Source organism: Eublepharis macularius, chromosome 16 (assembly GCF_028583425.1).
Source record: "Eublepharis macularius isolate TG4126 chromosome 16, MPM_Emac_v1.0, whole genome shotgun sequence".
NCBI classification, from domain to species: domain Eukaryota; kingdom Metazoa; phylum Chordata; class Lepidosauria; order Squamata; family Eublepharidae; genus Eublepharis; species Eublepharis macularius.
The window spans coordinates 20,411,621-20,429,697 of NC_072805.1; the positions used below are offsets into that span (position 1 = coordinate 20,411,621).

The window sequence follows — 18,077 nt, forward strand, 5'->3', positions numbered from 1 at the left end:
AGGATTGCTGTGAGGATAAAATGGAGGAGATAGCTGCTTTGGGGAGAAAGGTGGGGGATAAATTTATGCTGGAACTTCTAGTTTTCTTATTCATAAAAATACTATACCTTATTGCTATTACTATGCAGCTACAATGACATATACTTACAACTACATAACAATCTTTCATACCAAAGTTTTCCAACAGTGCCATCTTAAGCAGAGTTAAATCCTTCTAAACCCATTGGCTGCAGTGGTCTTTGAAGGGTATAATTCTACCTAGGAGGGCACTGCAAATGTTACCTGGATGAATAACATTAGATGTCAATTGATGGTGGAATAAAATTTCTGGTCCCCCTCCCCCAGGCCTCTATAGAGCCAGACTAATCTTTTACTCTCTTGATTAATTTTGAATATATAATCATAGTTCACTGTGCTTCCTGCATTTCATGGGTTCTCGACTTGCTTGTTTATTTTCATATCTCTAGATAAAATGAGTGTATAGGGAAAATAATTTCATTGCATCAGAAGAAGCGGGTTCTAGAGCCAGTGATGTAGTGGTTAGAGTATCAGAGACGCATGTTTGACCCTCCCCCCCCCCACACTCTATTAGAGACACGTTTGACCTCCCCTCACACTCTGTTAGGGTTGCCAACTCCTGAGAGGGGAAATTCCTGGAGATTTGGGGGTGGAGACTGGGGAGTGGCCATAAAAACCACCTTCCAAACCAGCCATTTTCTCCAGGGAAACTGATCTCTGAGATCAGTTGTAATTCTGGGAGATCTCCAGGCTCCACCTGGAGGCTTGTAACCCTACATGATGGAAACTTGTGGGTGACCTTGGTCCAGTCACATACCCTCTTCACCTCCTTCACAGGGTCACTGTGAGGCTAAATGGAGGAAAGGGGAAAAGGCTGGGGAATAAATGAAGTAAATAAATAATAACAATAACATAGCATCTTCCTTCTGGACCCCAAAGTGTGGTGTAGCATTCAAAGATGGGAAATAGTGTGGGGTAGTTACTGTGTCAAACTATGATCTCAGGTTGCCAATCTCCAGGTGGTGGCTGAAGAACTCCCACACTTACAACAGATCTCCAAGCAACAGAGATCAAGTCCCCTGTAGAAAATGGCTGCTTTGGAGAATGGACTCTATAGCATTATAACCTGCTGAGGTCCCTCCCCTCCTCAAACCCTGCCCTTCCCAGGCTCCACCACCAAATCTCCAGGACTTTCCTCAATTGGAGCTTGCAACCCTACAGTCAGATCTGGAAGAACCAGGTTCGAATCCCCACTCTGTCATGGAGGCTCACTACTGCATAAAAGACCTAGATTACTTCAGCTCAGTGATATGTGCTCAGAGAGCACGCTCCACCCAGTTCTTTGGCATTCTTCCATCTCCAGCCATCCCAGCTTACATCAAATACCTAACAGTTCCTCGCTATTGTAGAGCATTCATGCTTGCACGCCTGAACACTGCCCCCTCCGCAGTTCTATATGGGAGATACTGTAAATTGCCTTATTTGGACAGACTTTGCCATGGTAACTTGAAAAAGGTTGATTCCCTGTATTATAGCTTTTATTGCAACTTGTGGATTGCCCCTATTTTAACTAAACTGCCTTCCACTATATCGAAAGATAACATAATCCCCTCTCTGTTGGTGGATAGAGATCCAAGGACTATGCTGGTTTTCATCAAGTACCTCTCCACCATATTTTCCTTAAAGAAATAAAGACTCCTGATCCTCTGCTCAAGATGGCTGGATCAAAAGAGCTTGAAAGGAAAAGAAAGCTCACTAGGTGACCTTAGGCCACTCTCAGCTTCACGTACCTCATAGGGGTGTTGTGAAGATAAAACAGAGCAGAGAACAATGTAAGCCTCTTTGGGAAGAAAGGTAGGTTATATAAATGAAGTAAAATAAAAAATAAAATATAGAGCAAGTCCACTCATTCAAGATGGGTAGTCATGTTGTAGCCCAGCCTGTCTGCAGCAGCAGAAAAGAGCAAGAGTCCAGTAGCACCTATGAGGCTAACAAAATTTGTGGTAGGGTAGGAGCTTTCGGGAGCCACAGCTCACTTCTTCAGACTCGGTTACACAAAGTAATTTTCCACACAGGTCTTCACTAAAAGAATAAACTCTTCTTACGTCCACATATAGATTCAGTCAGGCTTTTTCCACATATTGTCGAAGGCTTTCACGGCCGGAGAACGATGGTTGTTGTGGGTTTTCCGGGCTGTATTGCCGTGGTCTTGGCATTGTAGTTCCTGACGTTTCGCCAGCAGCTGTGGCTGGCATCTTCAGAGGTGTAGCACCAAAAGACAGAGATCTCTCACTGAAGCTGCCAGCCACAGCTGCTGGCGAAACGTCAGGAACTACAATGCCAAGACCACGGCAATACAGCCCGGAAAACCCACAACAACCATTTTTCCACATAGCTTGCCTGACCTAAATACAATAATCAGTATACACAGAGATAGATCAAGATGGGTAGCCATGCTAGTCTGTCTGCAACAGTAGAAAAGAGCAAGAGTCCAGCAGCACCTAACATTTGTGGTAGGGTATGCGCTTTCCTGACTCACAGCTCACTTCATACCCTACCACAAATTTTATTCATCTTCTAGGCCCACTCATTGCCATCTGCAGAGAGGGGGGCTCCAGTCCATAAAAGCTCATGCTGGGAAGGGTCACATTTGTTTTCTCCTTGCACTAAAGTCTGGGGATGTTTTGTGGTGGTGGTTTTTAAGCATGCCGTGCAGGTGAAGAAGCAAGCCGGGTTGGCCCGAAAGAGGACGGGAGGCAGAGGCAGCAGAGCTTCGCGGGCTGCAGGTCCTCCCGCGTCGCTGGGGGGCGAGGGAGAAGGAGAGGCGGCGAGGCCCGCCTTCGCTTGGCCTTCCCGGGAAGGCGGTGCTTGGGCGGCCCGGCCTGCTGCGGCTCCTCCCTTCTGCGTCCGGCCCGGCCGCGGCCATGCCTTACGCCAACCAGCCCACGGTGCGCATCACCGAGCTCAGCGACGAGAACGTCAAGTTCATCATCGAAAACACCGACCTCGCGTGAGTCTCTCCGGCTTGGGCTGCCGGCCAGATTCTCAGTCGGGGAGGCTCGTTAGGCCTGGAGTCGCGGTTAGGATGGGGAAGCCCTGGGTTCATATCCCTGCTCTGTCGTGGAACCTCGTTGGGCGCCCTGGCGTGTGTGTGTCTGTCAGACTCTCTCCTAACCCCACTTCACAGTAAGGTTGCCAGCCTCCAGGTAGTGCCTGGAGATCTCCCGGAATTACAACGGGTCTCCAGGCCACAGAGATCAGTTCACCTGGAGAAAATGGCTACTTTTGGGGGTGGACTGTATGGAATTATGCCATGCCAAGGTCCTTTCCCTCCCCAAACCCCACTTTCTCCAGGTTTCACTCCCCAGATCTCCAGGAATTTCCCATCTTGGAGCTGGTAACCCTACTTCACAGGGTTGTTGTGAGGAAAAAACTGGAAGTGGGGAGAACAATATAAACAGCCTTGAGCTCCCTAGAAATGGGAGAGGTGGAAATGGGCAAAATAAATTCTGTAGATAGGCTAAGGAAGGAATCTACACATGTGACACAAACCTTGCTTGAAGTTTTGAATATGAGTAGTTTTTTTAAAATAAGTTTTATTCCAGTGTATAAACTCAAAAATACAGGCATGTTATCACTTAAATGATACATCTACTATCATCTGCTTCTACATTTATCTACCTAAAACATAGAGATACACATTTTAAGATAAACCTAAACTGAAATCATTTAAATCACATTAATATTTTTTGCAATAATGCAGTAGCTGTTATTTTGAGACTGTTTGTTTGTTCTTTTCCAGGGTTGCCAATTCTATCCGGAGGGTGTTCATAGCTGAAGTTCCTACTATAGGTATTTTCCCATTCGTTCGATGTTCTCTGTTTTTCTCAGTGGCTTGGGAAGATTAATTTTATTTCATTTATTAGGCTTCTAGTTTGCCTTTCCCACAAGTGGGCTCAGGTTACAACAATTACAAACACATTTTAAAATCACAATAAAAACAACATCAATAGAGAACTGCTATGCATAAATATCAGTATATATTTACTATAGTATACACACAGAGTCATTGAATTTCTTCTCATTCCATCACGAAAAGCAGAATGAGTGATGGTTGTTGTGGGTTTTCCGGGCTGTATTGCCGTGGTCTTGGCATTGTAGTTCCTGACGTTTCGCCAGCAGCTGTGGCTGGCATCTTCAGAGGTGTAGCACCAAAAGACCAAAACTCTGAAGATGCCAGCCACAGCTGCTGGCGAAACGTCAGGAACTACAATGCCAAGACCACGGCAATACAGCCCGGAAAACCCACAACAACCATCGTTCTCCGGCCGTGAAAGCCTTCGACAATACATAGAATGAGTGATCATTATATTTTTCCTTCTATGCATCAAGAAGTACTGGCCCAAATAACTGGTTCTTCTATGCCTGTGTATGCACGTAGTTCTATGTCTGGTTGCAGCGCATGCTTTCAGACCCCTTTAAGTTCTCTCCCTTCAGAGCTGATGTGGTCCTTCTTCCTTTTACTCTTGTAAAAGGCACTTCGAAGGTCAGTCAGAGGTCTTGCTTCTTTCATCTCCCACACCTCGAGATATCTTCTTTCTTCATGTTCTTCTTTAGAGAAAAATATACTTTTTAAAAAAGAGTTTCAGGTGGGACATTGTGTTTTTCTGCATTAGCAGGAGGAAATTGGAGCTCTCTAACACTTTAGAGACCAACAGAATTTTGGTTTGTGAAAAAACGTCTGTGTAAACTATACATAAATGCCAGTTTATGTTACTATGACCCTGAGTAGGATGGCCCGGGGTAGCCTGATCTTGTCAAATCTCAGAAGCAGGGTTGGCTATGGTTAGTATTTGGATAGGAGACCACCAAGGAAGTCCAGGGTTGCTATGCAGAGGCAGATAATGGCACACCACCTCTGAATGTCTCTTGCCTTCAAAACCTCTTGAGGGGTTGTCATAAGTCAGCAGCAACTTGATGCTAGTTTGTACACATACTTTACTATGGCACATGCCCACACAGTCTGCAAAAACATTGAAAACTGGAATTTTGTGGGTCTCTAAGGCGCTTCTGTACCCAAACTTCTGCTACCACAGACTTAAACCAAGTAGAATGACACAGCCTCGGTTTCTGGTAGAAAACTGAAAGCCGCTCTGGCTCTGCATCTCTATGGTGCAAGTTCTGTGTGCTGGCTGTTGTTGGCCACTGAGTTAAGTGTTGTACAAGGCATATAAATTGGGGTTATATTCTGTTAGTTGAGACCAAGGGGCTCTATGCTTGTTGACCCTGTGGGCATTATTGGAATTTTAAGAACAGGCAGTGGGCACCACCACAATATGGTTGCTATGGGAGCTGGGGCCAATCAGAAAATGTTGGTCAGTTCCAAGCCAAGCATCCTCCTATGCTGGAGACAGCTGTTTTTGAATGGGAGTTCCCTGCAGACAGAAAGCTGATGCCTCCCTGGCTTTTCTGAAGCACCTCCTGTTCCAGTGAGGTGGTAGAAAGGCAGGGCTGGGTGTTTGCTTTGGGTAGGAAGAGTGGGGCTTCAGGAAACACATTTGTGGGCAGCACAACACCCATGTTTTCCACCGTGGGGATTCACTGGCTTAAACACAGTGGTTTGGGATTGTCAAAATTCACTACCTGCAGAGGGCAGGGACTGCAACCTCATCAAGAGGTGACGTTTCATATTGGAAACAAGGTGTTTGTACTGTGCATTTTGCAGGCCTCGCAGAAATTGCCTGGTTTTCCTTTCTTAATAACCTAGACCTCCTTAATTAGAAAACAAAATAGGTATATATGTGTTGCTGTTCGTTAGGCAGCAGGTGCATGATATAGTTGTTAGGCGCATTTGCTATTTGGCAAGAGAGCATGTTCTATCCTAAAACTCAGCTTTATTTACATTTCATATTGGAAACAAGAAGGTGTTTGTATTGTGCCTTTTGCAGGCCTCGCAGAAATTGCCTGGTTTTCCTTTCTTAGTAGCCTAGACCTCCTTAATTAGAAAACAAAATACGGCTTCTCAAAGGGCTGACTACGATGGACCAGTGGTCTTAGTATAAGCTAGCTTCAGGTGTTCGTGTATACGCCCTTGTAAGTTCCATTGAACCAGCTTCATTGTCAGGGCTTCTTAACAGAATATTGTCAGAGCTATGGTTGACGCTGCCTTATACTGAATCAAACCCCTGGTCCATCCAGATCAGTTTTGTCAACTCAGACTGGCGGTGGCTCTCCAAGGTCTCAGGCGGAGGGCTTTCACATCACCTGCTGTCTGGTCCTTTTAAGTGGAAATGCTGGGGATTAAATTTAGGACCTTCTGCATGCAAAGCAGATACCCCGACACTGAGCCGCCTCCCCTACTTCTCAACATTCTTTAGGAAAAGCCATGACAAGTGAACTGATGTAAACATGGCCTCGGGGATCCATGTTCTCTTGACACCTTACAGGAAATGTGGGTTATGTTTCTCCTTGACATCTTTTTACAATCTTTTCATTCACAGCCATTGACTGGGTCCAGATAGATGCCAACTCCTCTGTGCTCCATGATGAGTTCATTGCACACCGATTGGGTGAGTCCCTTAGCAGTGTGATCAGAGGAAGGTTCTGCGGAGCTTTCCTAGATTTTATTGGGTTCTTTTAAAATCCCACTTCGATCCGTGTTGCGGAGCTTTTGAGCAAACCTGGTGCTATCTAGCCTGACATTTTTAATGTGAAGCTCTTTAATTGGAATCCTTTCACCCCAACCCTTTGCTCAAACTATGTTGTATTTTCACTATTTTCTCTCTCGCTTTAGGTCTGATCCCCCTCACCAGTGATGATGTTGTTGATAAACTGCAGTATTCCAGGGTGAGTGGACAGCAATGCGATTTCTCAGAAGGGATGGCTTTGGGAAATGAGAATAGAAAGACCAAGGCCCCCTATTACAATCCCTCTAAAGAGGCTTCCTAGCAAATTCTGTTGCCGGAGATGCTTCCTTTGTATCTCTTTTGCTCCTCAGTTGGCTATGGGGGTAGCCATGTTCCGTGGCAGTGTTCTGTGGGAAGTGGAGTTGAGCTCAAGGATCTGTATATTCTAACACCTAGTACTGAGATTCTTCTGGTTCTCAGGGAATAAAGGATACCAGTCTGGTGTAGTGGTTAAGAGTATTGGACTAGAATCTGAAAGACCCAGTTTTGACTTCCCACTTTGCCATGAAAGCTTGTTGGGCGACCTTGGGCCAGTCATACTCTCTCAATCTAATCTACCTCAAGGGGTTGTTGTAAGGATAAAATGGAGGAGAGGAGAATGATGAAAGTCACTTTAGGGTCCCCCTTTTGAGAGAAAGTCAGGATATAAATGAAGTAAAAATCAAATAAAATACCAGCAGTGACCCTGATTAGGTGTGAAATCCTTCAAGTTCCAGTTGACCCACCCCATCTTTCTTCTTTTCCTTTCTCTCCAGGACTGCGCCTGCGATGAGTTCTGCCCTGAGTGCTCAGTAGAATTCACCCTTGATGTTCGGTGCAATGAAGACCAGACCCGCCATGTTACGTCCCGGGACCTTATCTCCAATAATCCTCGGGTTATACCTGTCAGTACGATGTTTTCTGCTCTCTCTTTGGATGTGATCTGTCGCTGCTTTTCTCCAAATAGAAATGACTGAGCGACAGTCTTCTTGTTCACTTTCGAAAATGTCACAAGACTCAAAATGCTCTTTCTGATTGGAATGTGGCTGCCTCTCCTGAGGCATCTGGGTATCAGAAGGGCTTGCTTGGCATTAAAAGGGGAAGTCGGGTCCATCCATCCTTCAGGCAAAAAAATCCAAGAGGCATGGAGTCCGAAGGCCTCAGTGGACCGAATATTAGAAACCTGATGAGATGAGGGATGCCCAGGCACAACTAGCTCACCAGCCTCAGCAACTTTCAAGGCAACAGACTGACTGTTGAATGGAACAGGTGCTGAGAGTCCCCTTTCACACGCAAGTGAAGTCTTTGGGGGAATGGTTTCGTTTGGAGCGTTGGGCTAGGTTGTCCTCAAGTTCAGTTTTAAGTTTCTAGAAGACAGGGGTTCCACCTTGAATTTGGAGCTGCACAACAGGCAAAAAGGTTGTTAGGATCAAGCTGTATCTTCACACCATAAAAGAGGGTCTTAAAAACATGAAATTGTAGAGAATTACCTTTGCATCACTTTACTTAGCCAGAATCAGAAACTCAGTGGAGATGGTATTGGCAGGGACAAGCAGGGACCTATGAGAAACAGGGAAGGGAAATCCCGCTGACCTCTACTGGTCCCCACTGCTTCTTCCTGTTTATTTCTGCTCCCCCAACCCTTCCTTTCCACTGCCACTTTCATTATCACCTTCTCTCTCCTCTTAGTTTGCTCACATCCTCCTCTACTTCTGCCTTTGCTTGCTTGAAAGCCAGTTTGGTGTAGTGGTTAAGAGCGGCAGGACTCTAATCTGGAGAGCCGGGTTTGATTCCCCCCTCCTCCACTTGAAGCCAGCTGGGTGACCTTGGGTCAGTCACAGCTTCTAGGAGCTCTCTCAGCCCCACCCACCTCACAGGGTGATTGTCGTGAGGATAATAAGAACACACTTTGTAAACTGCTCTGAGTGGGCATTAAGTTGTCCTGAAGGGCGGTATATAAGTCAAATATTATTATTATTGCTTCGGTTGCCAGTTCTCCCTTTCTCATCTGTTTCATTCACTCGCCTGCTGCCACCATCCCTTTCCCACTCGCTCGCTGCCTTTTCTGCTACCTCACTTTCTGTCACTTGCATGCCTAGCCTTTGCTGAACCCTTTTCTTGTCTTTCTTGCTGCCCCCTTCTTGTTCCTCTTCTGATGGCAGGTAAGGCAACCATGGTTGCGAGGTTGCTCGGCAACCCTCAAAATGGTGGTGGAGAAGCGCCCCCCCCCCTCCCGGGTATGCTGAAGTTGGCTTGTTTGTGCATTATGGGACTGTGTTCAATATTATATGTAATTGGTTGTATGCTTTTAGATTATTTTCATTGTTTATTTTTTTGAAGACTTCATTCTGAGCCAATGCCGTTTGTGATCATTGTGTGAAAATAAGGAACTTTGTGTTCAAAAAACATTTCATCTTGACTTGCTTTACTTACACAGGTGACATCCCGGAGCAGAGATAATGACCCCAATGACTATGTTGAGCAGGATGGTATGTACCAAGTCGAATGAGATATGCAAGGATGGCATTTTTTCTTCTCTTTGGCAGGTGTGAAGAATTCAGTCCAGTTTAAAAGATTATTTGTTCGAAGTAGACATTGTTTGGATATTGCCTAATCCACGCTAATGATTGAAAAGCAAAATATAACTATAATAATTAATACCCTCCCCCCTCCACACACACAAATGAGTATAGGAGCTGAGCTGAGAATTCACACTTGAAATGTAAAATAGCATCGTGAATACGCACACCAGCTTTCATCCCAGTCTCTCCATGGGAAAGATCCCATTATTATACGTCTTGCATTTTCCTCCTCTCAAATTTAAGTGGTGGCAAGGGTTGAGCCAATATTCAAATCTGACAATGTGTGTGTTCTTGTTTGTAACATTCTGAGTCCATTGGAAGATCGGTGAAATTTGGCAATCATAATGCCCCCTGTCCTAGCTCAGGGATCCCTCAGTGTGCTGGCTGTGGATGCCATGGCACCTGCTGACACCTTTTCAGTACTCACCAAATGTATTTAGGAGGTGGGCAGGGCTAGGTGGGTCTTTTGCAAGGCAGATTTTTAAAAATATTGGTACAGCAGCAGCAGCTGCCACTAGAGCGCAAAGATCTTCAGTGTGTGACTGAAAGTGGCTGTGGCGGCCATTTCGTGACGGGCTCTGCCTCCTGCAGCAGCCATTTTGTGACTGCATTCGGCAAACTGGGAACGTGCCCCCACACTCAAAAAGATTTGGGACCCCTGCCCTAGCTGAAGCATCAGGCTTACTTTGCTTGCCCAGTTCTGCAGAATAAGCAATCCTCATTTACTTGATGCATAAGTTGGTGGGATTTGGGTGTCTTTGGTACAAAATGCACGAGAAGGGGCAGAGCACATATTTTTCCATGCAGAAGTACTCAGGTTTCATCTCTGATATCACCATTAAAAGTATCTTTGATAGCTGAGCTTGGAAAAGACCTGTTTCTGTCTGTCTGAGAGCTGAGACAAGCCAATTACTCGACATGATATAAGGCACTTGCATATACCCGTAGTGATGCAGGGGTACTCAAGGTCTCCTATTCCAGTGGGTTATCATCTAAGGTGTGAGGAGTTCCTTCCAAGTAGGTGGGATTGAACTCTTGGATCCAGAGAGTCACTAACATGTTTTCTTTAGACATCCTCATTGTCAAGCTACGCAAAGGCCAGGAACTGAGGTTGCGGGCCTATGCCAAGAAGGGGTTTGGCAAAGAGCACGCCAAGTGGAACCCCACGGCAGGCGTGGCCTTTGAATATGACCCAGACAACGCCCTGCGGCATACCGTCTACCCGAAGCCAGAGGAATGGTAGGTTTCCTGAAATGTGTCTTTATACTTGGCTATCTAACAGGAGCCATTTGGGGTGCCTGGCGGACCTTACGTGCGCGTGAATGTAGGTCGTCAGTTGTTTGTCAGCTGTATCGTACCCTGTAGGTTCACACCCAGCAGCCATTGTCCCTTCTCCCACTCTCACCTCTGTGCTTCTTAAAAGAGCTCTGAAGGAAGGGGAGACAGAGAGAGAGACTGGTGCACATGAGCAACAGAAGGCAACCTCTTGGAGGTGGTGCATCCCTATCTGTCACCCCTCCCATCTTCCCTCTAGAAAGCCCTTTCTTCCCACCATAATAAATGCACAACAATCGGCTTTTGAAGCAGAAACAATACACTCAAGAATGAAGTGTTTTGTTGTGACCTGTTTGTTCATTTGTAAATATTGGCATGGATCTAGCCTAAGGACTAATGTTGCCAGCCTCCAGGTGGTAGGTGAAGATCTCCCGGAATTACAACTGATCTCTAGGCCAGTTCCCCTGGAGACCAGTTCCCCTGGAGACCAGTTCCCCTGGAGAAAATGCTGCTCTGTAAGGTGAACTCTATGGCATTATACCCCACTAAAGCCCCTCCCCCAACCCCACCCTCTCCAGGCTCCATCCCCCAAAATCTCCAGGAATTTCCCAACCTGGGCCTGGCAACCCTAAGGACTGTTCTTGCAACTTAAGTGGCTCTTCCTTTGGTGGAGGGCACCTTAGGGCAGAGGAAGTCTTCAAAGTTTGTTCAGTGGAGCAATAGGGTAGTGGTAGGAGTTTCACCATTACTAAATATATTTGGCAGGGCTTTTTTTCAGGGGGAACGCGGGGGAACGGAGTTCTGGCACCTCTTGAAAATACTCGGCAATAGTGCTTGAAAATAATATGATTTCAAAGAATCCTGTGTGTTTCTTCCTTATTTCCCTCTTAAGAATTCTGCCACCTCTTTTCCCAGGGTTTTTTTTACCCCTGATATTTGGCATATTGAGATGTTAGCTTACCACCTCCAGAATCCACCTCAAGGATTCTGTGATGATTTGACACGATCTCCCCCGTGGAATTCTGAACATTTGCATTGTGCTCATGTAGAACAAGGCTTTTAGCTTCTGCCAGCCACTGAGTTTTAATTCCAAACCCACTGAAAGAATAAAGACTATCTAGCCATGCATGTCTCTATGGTTCTCCTTCATAGTACTGTCTTTGGTTGTAGCTTCTACAAATTTCCTTAGCACATTAACAGTAACTCAAAAGACAAATTATGGTGTGTGTCGAAACAGGAAGGGGAGGAAAGTAGAGTGGTGTGAAAAGGAAGGAGGAACGGGAGGAGCCATAGCTCAGTGGTAGAGCATCTGCTTGGCATGCAGAAGGTCCCAGGTTCAATCCCCAACATCTCCAATTAAGGATCTCTACACGAGATCCTAGAGAGCCAGCGCCAGGCTGAGTAGACAAGACTGGCTTTGATGGACAAACAGTCTGCTTCAGTGTAAGGCAGCGTCAAGTACATGTGGAGTTCCCAAGCTTGAGGCATATTCATATATGTCACCAGAGCATGGTTTTGACATTAGGGCTGAATGGGCCTGTCAAATGCTGACCCGTAGCTCTGACTTATTTAGAAGTCTAAACATTCCATCTTTTGTGTGAGTGCGGAGCTGTTGCCTGAAGCCTCACTTACCTGTTTGATCCTAGGCCGAAGAGCGAATACTCTGAAATTGATGAAGATGAGGCTCAAGCACCTTATGATCCCAACGGGAAGCCCGAGAGGTGAGGAGAGTTGGGTACCTACAGTGATGGAAGGGGAGCAACTTGAATGTTTCACCCACTTCAGGCCTCGACCTGTCGTTGGAGCCGTTGTCAGAGTGGGGTTCTTTACACTCCTATACAAAAAAAGAACGGACAGAATGGTTTATTGCGGAGATTTTTTATAATTTTGAATGATGGATTCATTCTCAGACTGTCTCTGGAGCCGAGCTTCAGTGAACAGCTTTGTGCAAAGGATAACCCCCACTTCACATCTGTATAGAATATTCTTGAATGTTCAAAGTGCTCCATGCGCACTGTGTAGCCCTTACAACGACCTTATGAGGTAGGCCAACTCTAGGGTTGGACCCTGTAACACTAGCAGAGGCACATCCCTCCAGTAAAAGGCATGTACCCCTGAACCTGAAGCAGAGAGTGGCTCCTTCTCCCAGTGTGGTTATAGTGGTTACAGCGTTGAGCTAGGATCTGGGAGGCCAGATCAGGTTTGAATCTCCACTCTGCCTTGGAGGCTTGTTTGGTGATCTTGGACCAGTCACAACCTCTCACCCTAGCCTGCCTCATGGGGTTGTTGTGAGGACAGAATGGAGGAGGAGAGCCAACAGGGTATAAATATCCAGATAAAAGCACTTCCTGCTAACAGGCCTGATTAGCAGGGTTCAGCACCTAACTAGCAATACAGGGATGGCTGAGCTCTGTCTCCCTTTTTTAAATTAACTAGTGCTGAGGAGAGAATGAAAGATCTTGGGCTTGATTTCACATGGAACTTCAGCAAGAGACAGTTACTCATTTCTCTCTGAATCTCTTCTGTCTCGTTTATCCTGGCGCAGGTTTTATTACAATGTAGAATCCTGCGGCTCTCTCCGTCCCGAGACCATCGTCCTCTCGGCCTTGTCTGGCTTGAAGAAAAAACTGAGCGACCTCCAAACACAGCTGAGCCACGAGATCCAGAGCGACGTGCTAACTATAAACTGATTCTGAAGTCTCTCTTTCCGGGCAGCTGCTGCATATGAAGAGGGAGGCTGTCGACACGGTGGGGAGAGCGCTGATCTTTGCGTGGTGGAGCTGCTTGCTTTCAGTCCTCTAGAGGAAGACAACGTCTTTTGCTCCCTTGAGCGAAACGTTTTTCAGCACTCCCTTAAGGAAGTTGCTGCTCACACAAAGTGGGCTGCATTCCCTCTGGGGGACTTGCTCTTCTGTTTCTAGGGAACGTGGGGGCTGAGGGCAAAACGGATTCTTCCCCCACCTCTCTCTCTCTCTCACACACACACACACACACATCCTTGTCCTCTATCCCTCCCCTTTTGGGGTAAATGGCCCCCCACCTGGCAGCTGTCCAAGTTACGTAACTGAAGTTTGCTAGTTATTTGTGTTCGTTTACTGTACTGAATAAAAGCCTTTTCCCTGACTAGCCATGTGTGAACACTCATCTGGTGCCTTGGAAAGGAGATCGTGGAGAACTGATCGCTTTCCAGCTAACATTTAAGTTAATGAAGGTTGATAATTGTGGCTCTGAGAATTTCCTTTTCGGCAGCTTTTCTGATGGCGAGGGGTGTCTCTCCAAGTCTCTGCTGGGGCCCAGAGCATATATTTATATCCTCTAATGCAGAATGAGCAAATCACAATACTTAAAATCATCTAGCTCTTGTTGTAGAGAGGGGGGAAATTATGAAAAACGATGTCATCCTAAAAGCCTAAGAGTTACAACACACGCATGAATACACATCAAGCTGCCTTATCCTGAATCACAGCAAGTCCATCAAGGTCAATATTGTCTACTCAGACTGGCAGCAGCTCTCCAGGGTCTCAGGCAGAGGTCTTTCACATCACCTACAGCCTGATCCTTTCAACTGGAGATGTCGGGGATTGAACCTGGGACCTTCTGCATGTAAAGCAGCGGCTCTTCTATTGAGACACAGCACATCAGTTCTGTTTAAGCCGCTACTGGTCCTTCACTCTCTGGTACAGGCTTTTTCTCCTTGCCAATAATGCAGAGGGTCCCAAGACCACATTCTTCCCTTCTTGTTTGGCTGAAGGAGTCCGGGTTAGTTGTGCTGCACAGGCCACAGGAGTTTTATGGAATATGTTCTATCTTTTGTGAACCTTGCTTAAATTGAAGAGGTTTGGCGTGAACCGAAATCCTTTCCCACAAGTAAAAATAAGATGGCATGTACTCTGGGTGGCCGCAGTGCTGCTATGGATTTTGGGAACTGAATCAGAATGTCTGCTTCTTGAAACTTTTTTCCTGTGACTTGTCATTTCTCTGTTTAGGCAATGGAATGATCCCTCCATTCATTAAGATGCAAGTTCTTTTAAAATAATCATTAAGAAAATAATTACAAAATTATGTTTAACATAAAACCGTGGAGAATTCAGTGGATGCTGCAAACCCAACAGGGAAAAAGACTGAGGTCTATTAAATTATACAGTCTTTAGACACCCCCCCCCAAAAGGGGGGGTTGCATGTTAATATCCAAATCCACAAATTCAAGGCAAATGTTCTCATTTGCTTCTTGTGTATTGAAGGCAGTTCTTTCTTTAATCACAAGGCCTAACATTGCTTCAGGTCCGTATCTTGATACATGGAGTGGCTATTGCCTTCTCTTTGAAGAATTACTCATTTAGCTGTTGCCATGGTCTATAGAATTTAGAGCCTTTGTCTTTTTGAGAGGTTCCAGGAAGAAAGAATGTACCCCAATATTGTAGTAAATGGATTAAGATCCAGTGAACATTCTAGTGTAAAATAAATGGGTCTATTTGACCCCAAAATGGCATAATCTTTTATTTTGGAAGAAAGATTTAACTAGGGCTAGACCAGCACACACTTGGTCAGAGTGTTTTGGATTTCCTTGGCTTTAAGATCGGGAATAGCTGTTAGATAGATGCTTTCCTGCTGTTGCGTGGCTGAAAGAGGATGTGCACATCAGGTGAGCCCGAGAAAGATCCTGGAATCCTTTGCAACACACAGGTTATGTAGCAGATGTGTTAGCGTACAAAAGGTTTCCTGAAGCTGGAAAGCTTGAAAAATGTGTCAAGCAAGCCACATTTTACTTGATGTTTCTCTACCCTCGGTGGAGTGGGTATGGGGTGCGTGTGTACTTTCTCCTGGAAGATGCACAGGAAGAAAAACCCACTCCCTCTTGAGGCAGAGTCCTACACCTTGAAGCACAGGTCTTTTAAGAATCAAAGTGAGAGCAGAACCACAAGTGACAAAAGGCACAAATTGGACACTTGTCAGCTTCCCTCAAGTTTTGATGGGAAATGTAGGCAGCTTGGCGGAATGTTGGACAAGTGACAGTTGAAAAGTCCATTGGACAGCAGTCAGAGAGCCAAGCTGCAAGACCAGGATGCCTACATTTCCCATCAAAACTTGAGGGAAGCTGACAAGTGTCCAATCTGTGCCTTTTGTCACTTGTGGCTCTGCTCTGAGTTTCTGCAGCCTCTCGGGCTGTACTCCCTCATGCTTTTGAGACCGGATTGCTGTAGCTCTCGTCTCCAGATTTTTGTCAGAAGGGAAAGATCAATTTCCTTCCTTTTTTTCCACCCCAAGAGTCATTTTTCACTGTAGAGGTTTAAGTAATTTAACTTTTTTGAAGGCCAGACAGTGTGTTAGAAGGTCTAGACGGACTGGCTGTGTCTGTTTTCTGCAAACACACGCAGCCAGCCAGCCAGGCTCGTAGAGGAGACAGGCTGGTGCTTGGTGAAGCCTATTTGATTTCTTCTGTTCCTTCCTATGGGTTGCTGGAGAGGAGACAGCAGGGCTGGACATCTATATTACCCATCTGGCAGCAAACATCTACAGGAAGAGCTCTATGGATGAAACCCCTTCCCATTAATAAGAAACGGGGAATATTTGTTAGGTTTTATCTGATCCCTGTTAATGTCCTATCTTTTAAAAAAAGCCAGGCTCAAGACTAGAAAGGAACAAATGTTCCCTGTTTTGTTTCTTCGTAGATCTATTTAAATTTATCAATGCTTTTGGTGCAGTTTTTATAGTGATGTTTTTGTTGTGCGTGCACCCTGAATGTGGTTTTTAAATGCCGTTTAGCATTTTTACGGACAATGTATATAAAAATGTATGTCGACTAGAGGGATTATTTATGGGTGCACATTAATATTAAACAGTCTATTTTACAGTGAAAATGTGGCGAGAGCAAACAAAAGCATACCGGAAGTAAAGAATCACAGGTTTGATTTACAGCAGGGAGAAGCAAAACGAAAATGGAAGTTTTTTAGGTTACAAAAACCGGGATGAAAAATTTGCAGTTTCCAGCTTGTCTTCCACCCTGAAGCCCAAATGCAGGATTATGGAAGACGCTCGTTTTGTTTTGTTTGCTTCATTTATACCCTGGCCTTTTCTCCACAATGGGAAACCGAAACTGCTCACATCATTCTCCTCTCCTCCATTTTATCTTCACAGTGACTCTGTGAGTTAGGTTAGTCTGCGCATGTGTGGCTGGCCCAAAGTCACCCAGAAAGCTGCTTTGGCAGAGTGCGGATTTGAACCGGGGTCTCTCAGATCCGAATCTGACACTCTTAACTACTAACAATAGTAGTAACAATTACTAACAATAATTGGCAGCATTTTCTCCTCAACATTTTTTCCTCACAACAACCCTGTGAGGGAGGTTAGGCCGGGAATAGTTGATTGGCCCAAGGTCACCCAGAAAGCTGCTTTGGCAGAGTGTGGATTTGAACCGGGGTCTCCCAGATCCGAGTCTGACACTCTTAACTACTAACAATAGTAGTAACAATTACTAACAATAATTGGCAGCATTTTCTCCTCAACATTTTTTCCTCACAACAACCCTGTGAGGGAGGTTAGGCCGGGAATAGTTGATTGGCCCAAGGTCACCCAGAAAGCTGCTTTGGCAGAGTGCGGATTTGAACCGGGGTCTCCCAGATCCGAGTCTGACACTCTTAACTACTAACAATAGTAGTAACAATTACTAACAATAATTGGCAGCATTTTCTCCTCAACATTTTTTCCTCAAAACAACCCTGTGAGGGAGGTTAGGCCGGGAATAGTTGATTGGCCCAAGGTCACCAAGCGTGCTTCCATAGCGGAGGGGCTATTTGAACCTGGTTCTCCAGATCCCAGTCCCACACTGGCAGGATACAAAGGCTTCACACAGGCTGTCTAGTGAATTTATGGCAGAGACAAAATTTGAACTAGATGCCTCCAGAATCACCGCTTTTCCTCTAAGCAGCCTCATGAGAAATGGGACTTCCAAGTATAAATTCATCCTTTTTAAAAAAAATAAAAGTTGCCGGAAGCTACAGAAGAGAAGAGGGGGTGGAGCCCGCAGGAGACTTATCAAAGGCTGGGGAGTATATTTATTTTCTTAAAATATACTCTGAGCTTACACAACAATGAGTTTTGTATGCAAGTGCAAAAATCTGCTTGTAGAGAATTCCACTGAGATCAGAGTTCATACAAAGAGGAAACCAGGTGGTAAAAACTTGCAGGACTGTCCTATTTCAGGAAACAGATGGGGAGACTGAATGCCTAACTGTATAGATAATCCCCTCAAGGAGACATTTAAGCCTGAGCTCTTCCAATAGACATCCAGTAGAGAGCTGCTGTAAAGTGGTTCAGCTGCAAATCAGCACTCTACTGGTTCGAATCCCACTCCTGCCATGAGCTCAGCAGGTGGCCTTGGGTCAGCCACTCCTCTCAGCCCCAGCTCTCCAGCTGTATTGTGGGGATAATAATAACACAAACTTGTTCACTGCTCTGGGTGAGGCATTAATCTGTCTAGAAGAGTGGTATATAAGCACAGTTATTGTTATTATTAATCTTTTATATAGAGAGCAAACAG

At 45.4% G+C, this 18,077-nt stretch overlaps 1 protein-coding gene across 1 annotated transcript; it reads left to right on the forward strand.

Moving 5' to 3' along the window:
- The first annotated feature begins 2,925 nt into the window (after window positions 1-2,925).
- On the forward strand, window positions 2,926-13,663 carry POLR2C (RNA polymerase II subunit C). Its single transcript, XM_055000135.1, has 9 exons — window positions 2,926-3,028; window positions 3,821-3,870; window positions 6,519-6,587; window positions 6,812-6,864; window positions 7,460-7,588; window positions 9,121-9,172; window positions 10,336-10,504; window positions 12,187-12,261; window positions 13,086-13,663. The coding sequence occupies exons 1-9, from the start codon at window positions 2,943-2,945 to the stop codon at window positions 13,228-13,230; spliced, it is 828 nt and encodes a 275-aa protein (XP_054856110.1). The 5' UTR covers window positions 2,926-2,942; the 3' UTR covers window positions 13,231-13,663.
- Window positions 13,664-18,077: the final 4,414 nt, after the last annotated feature.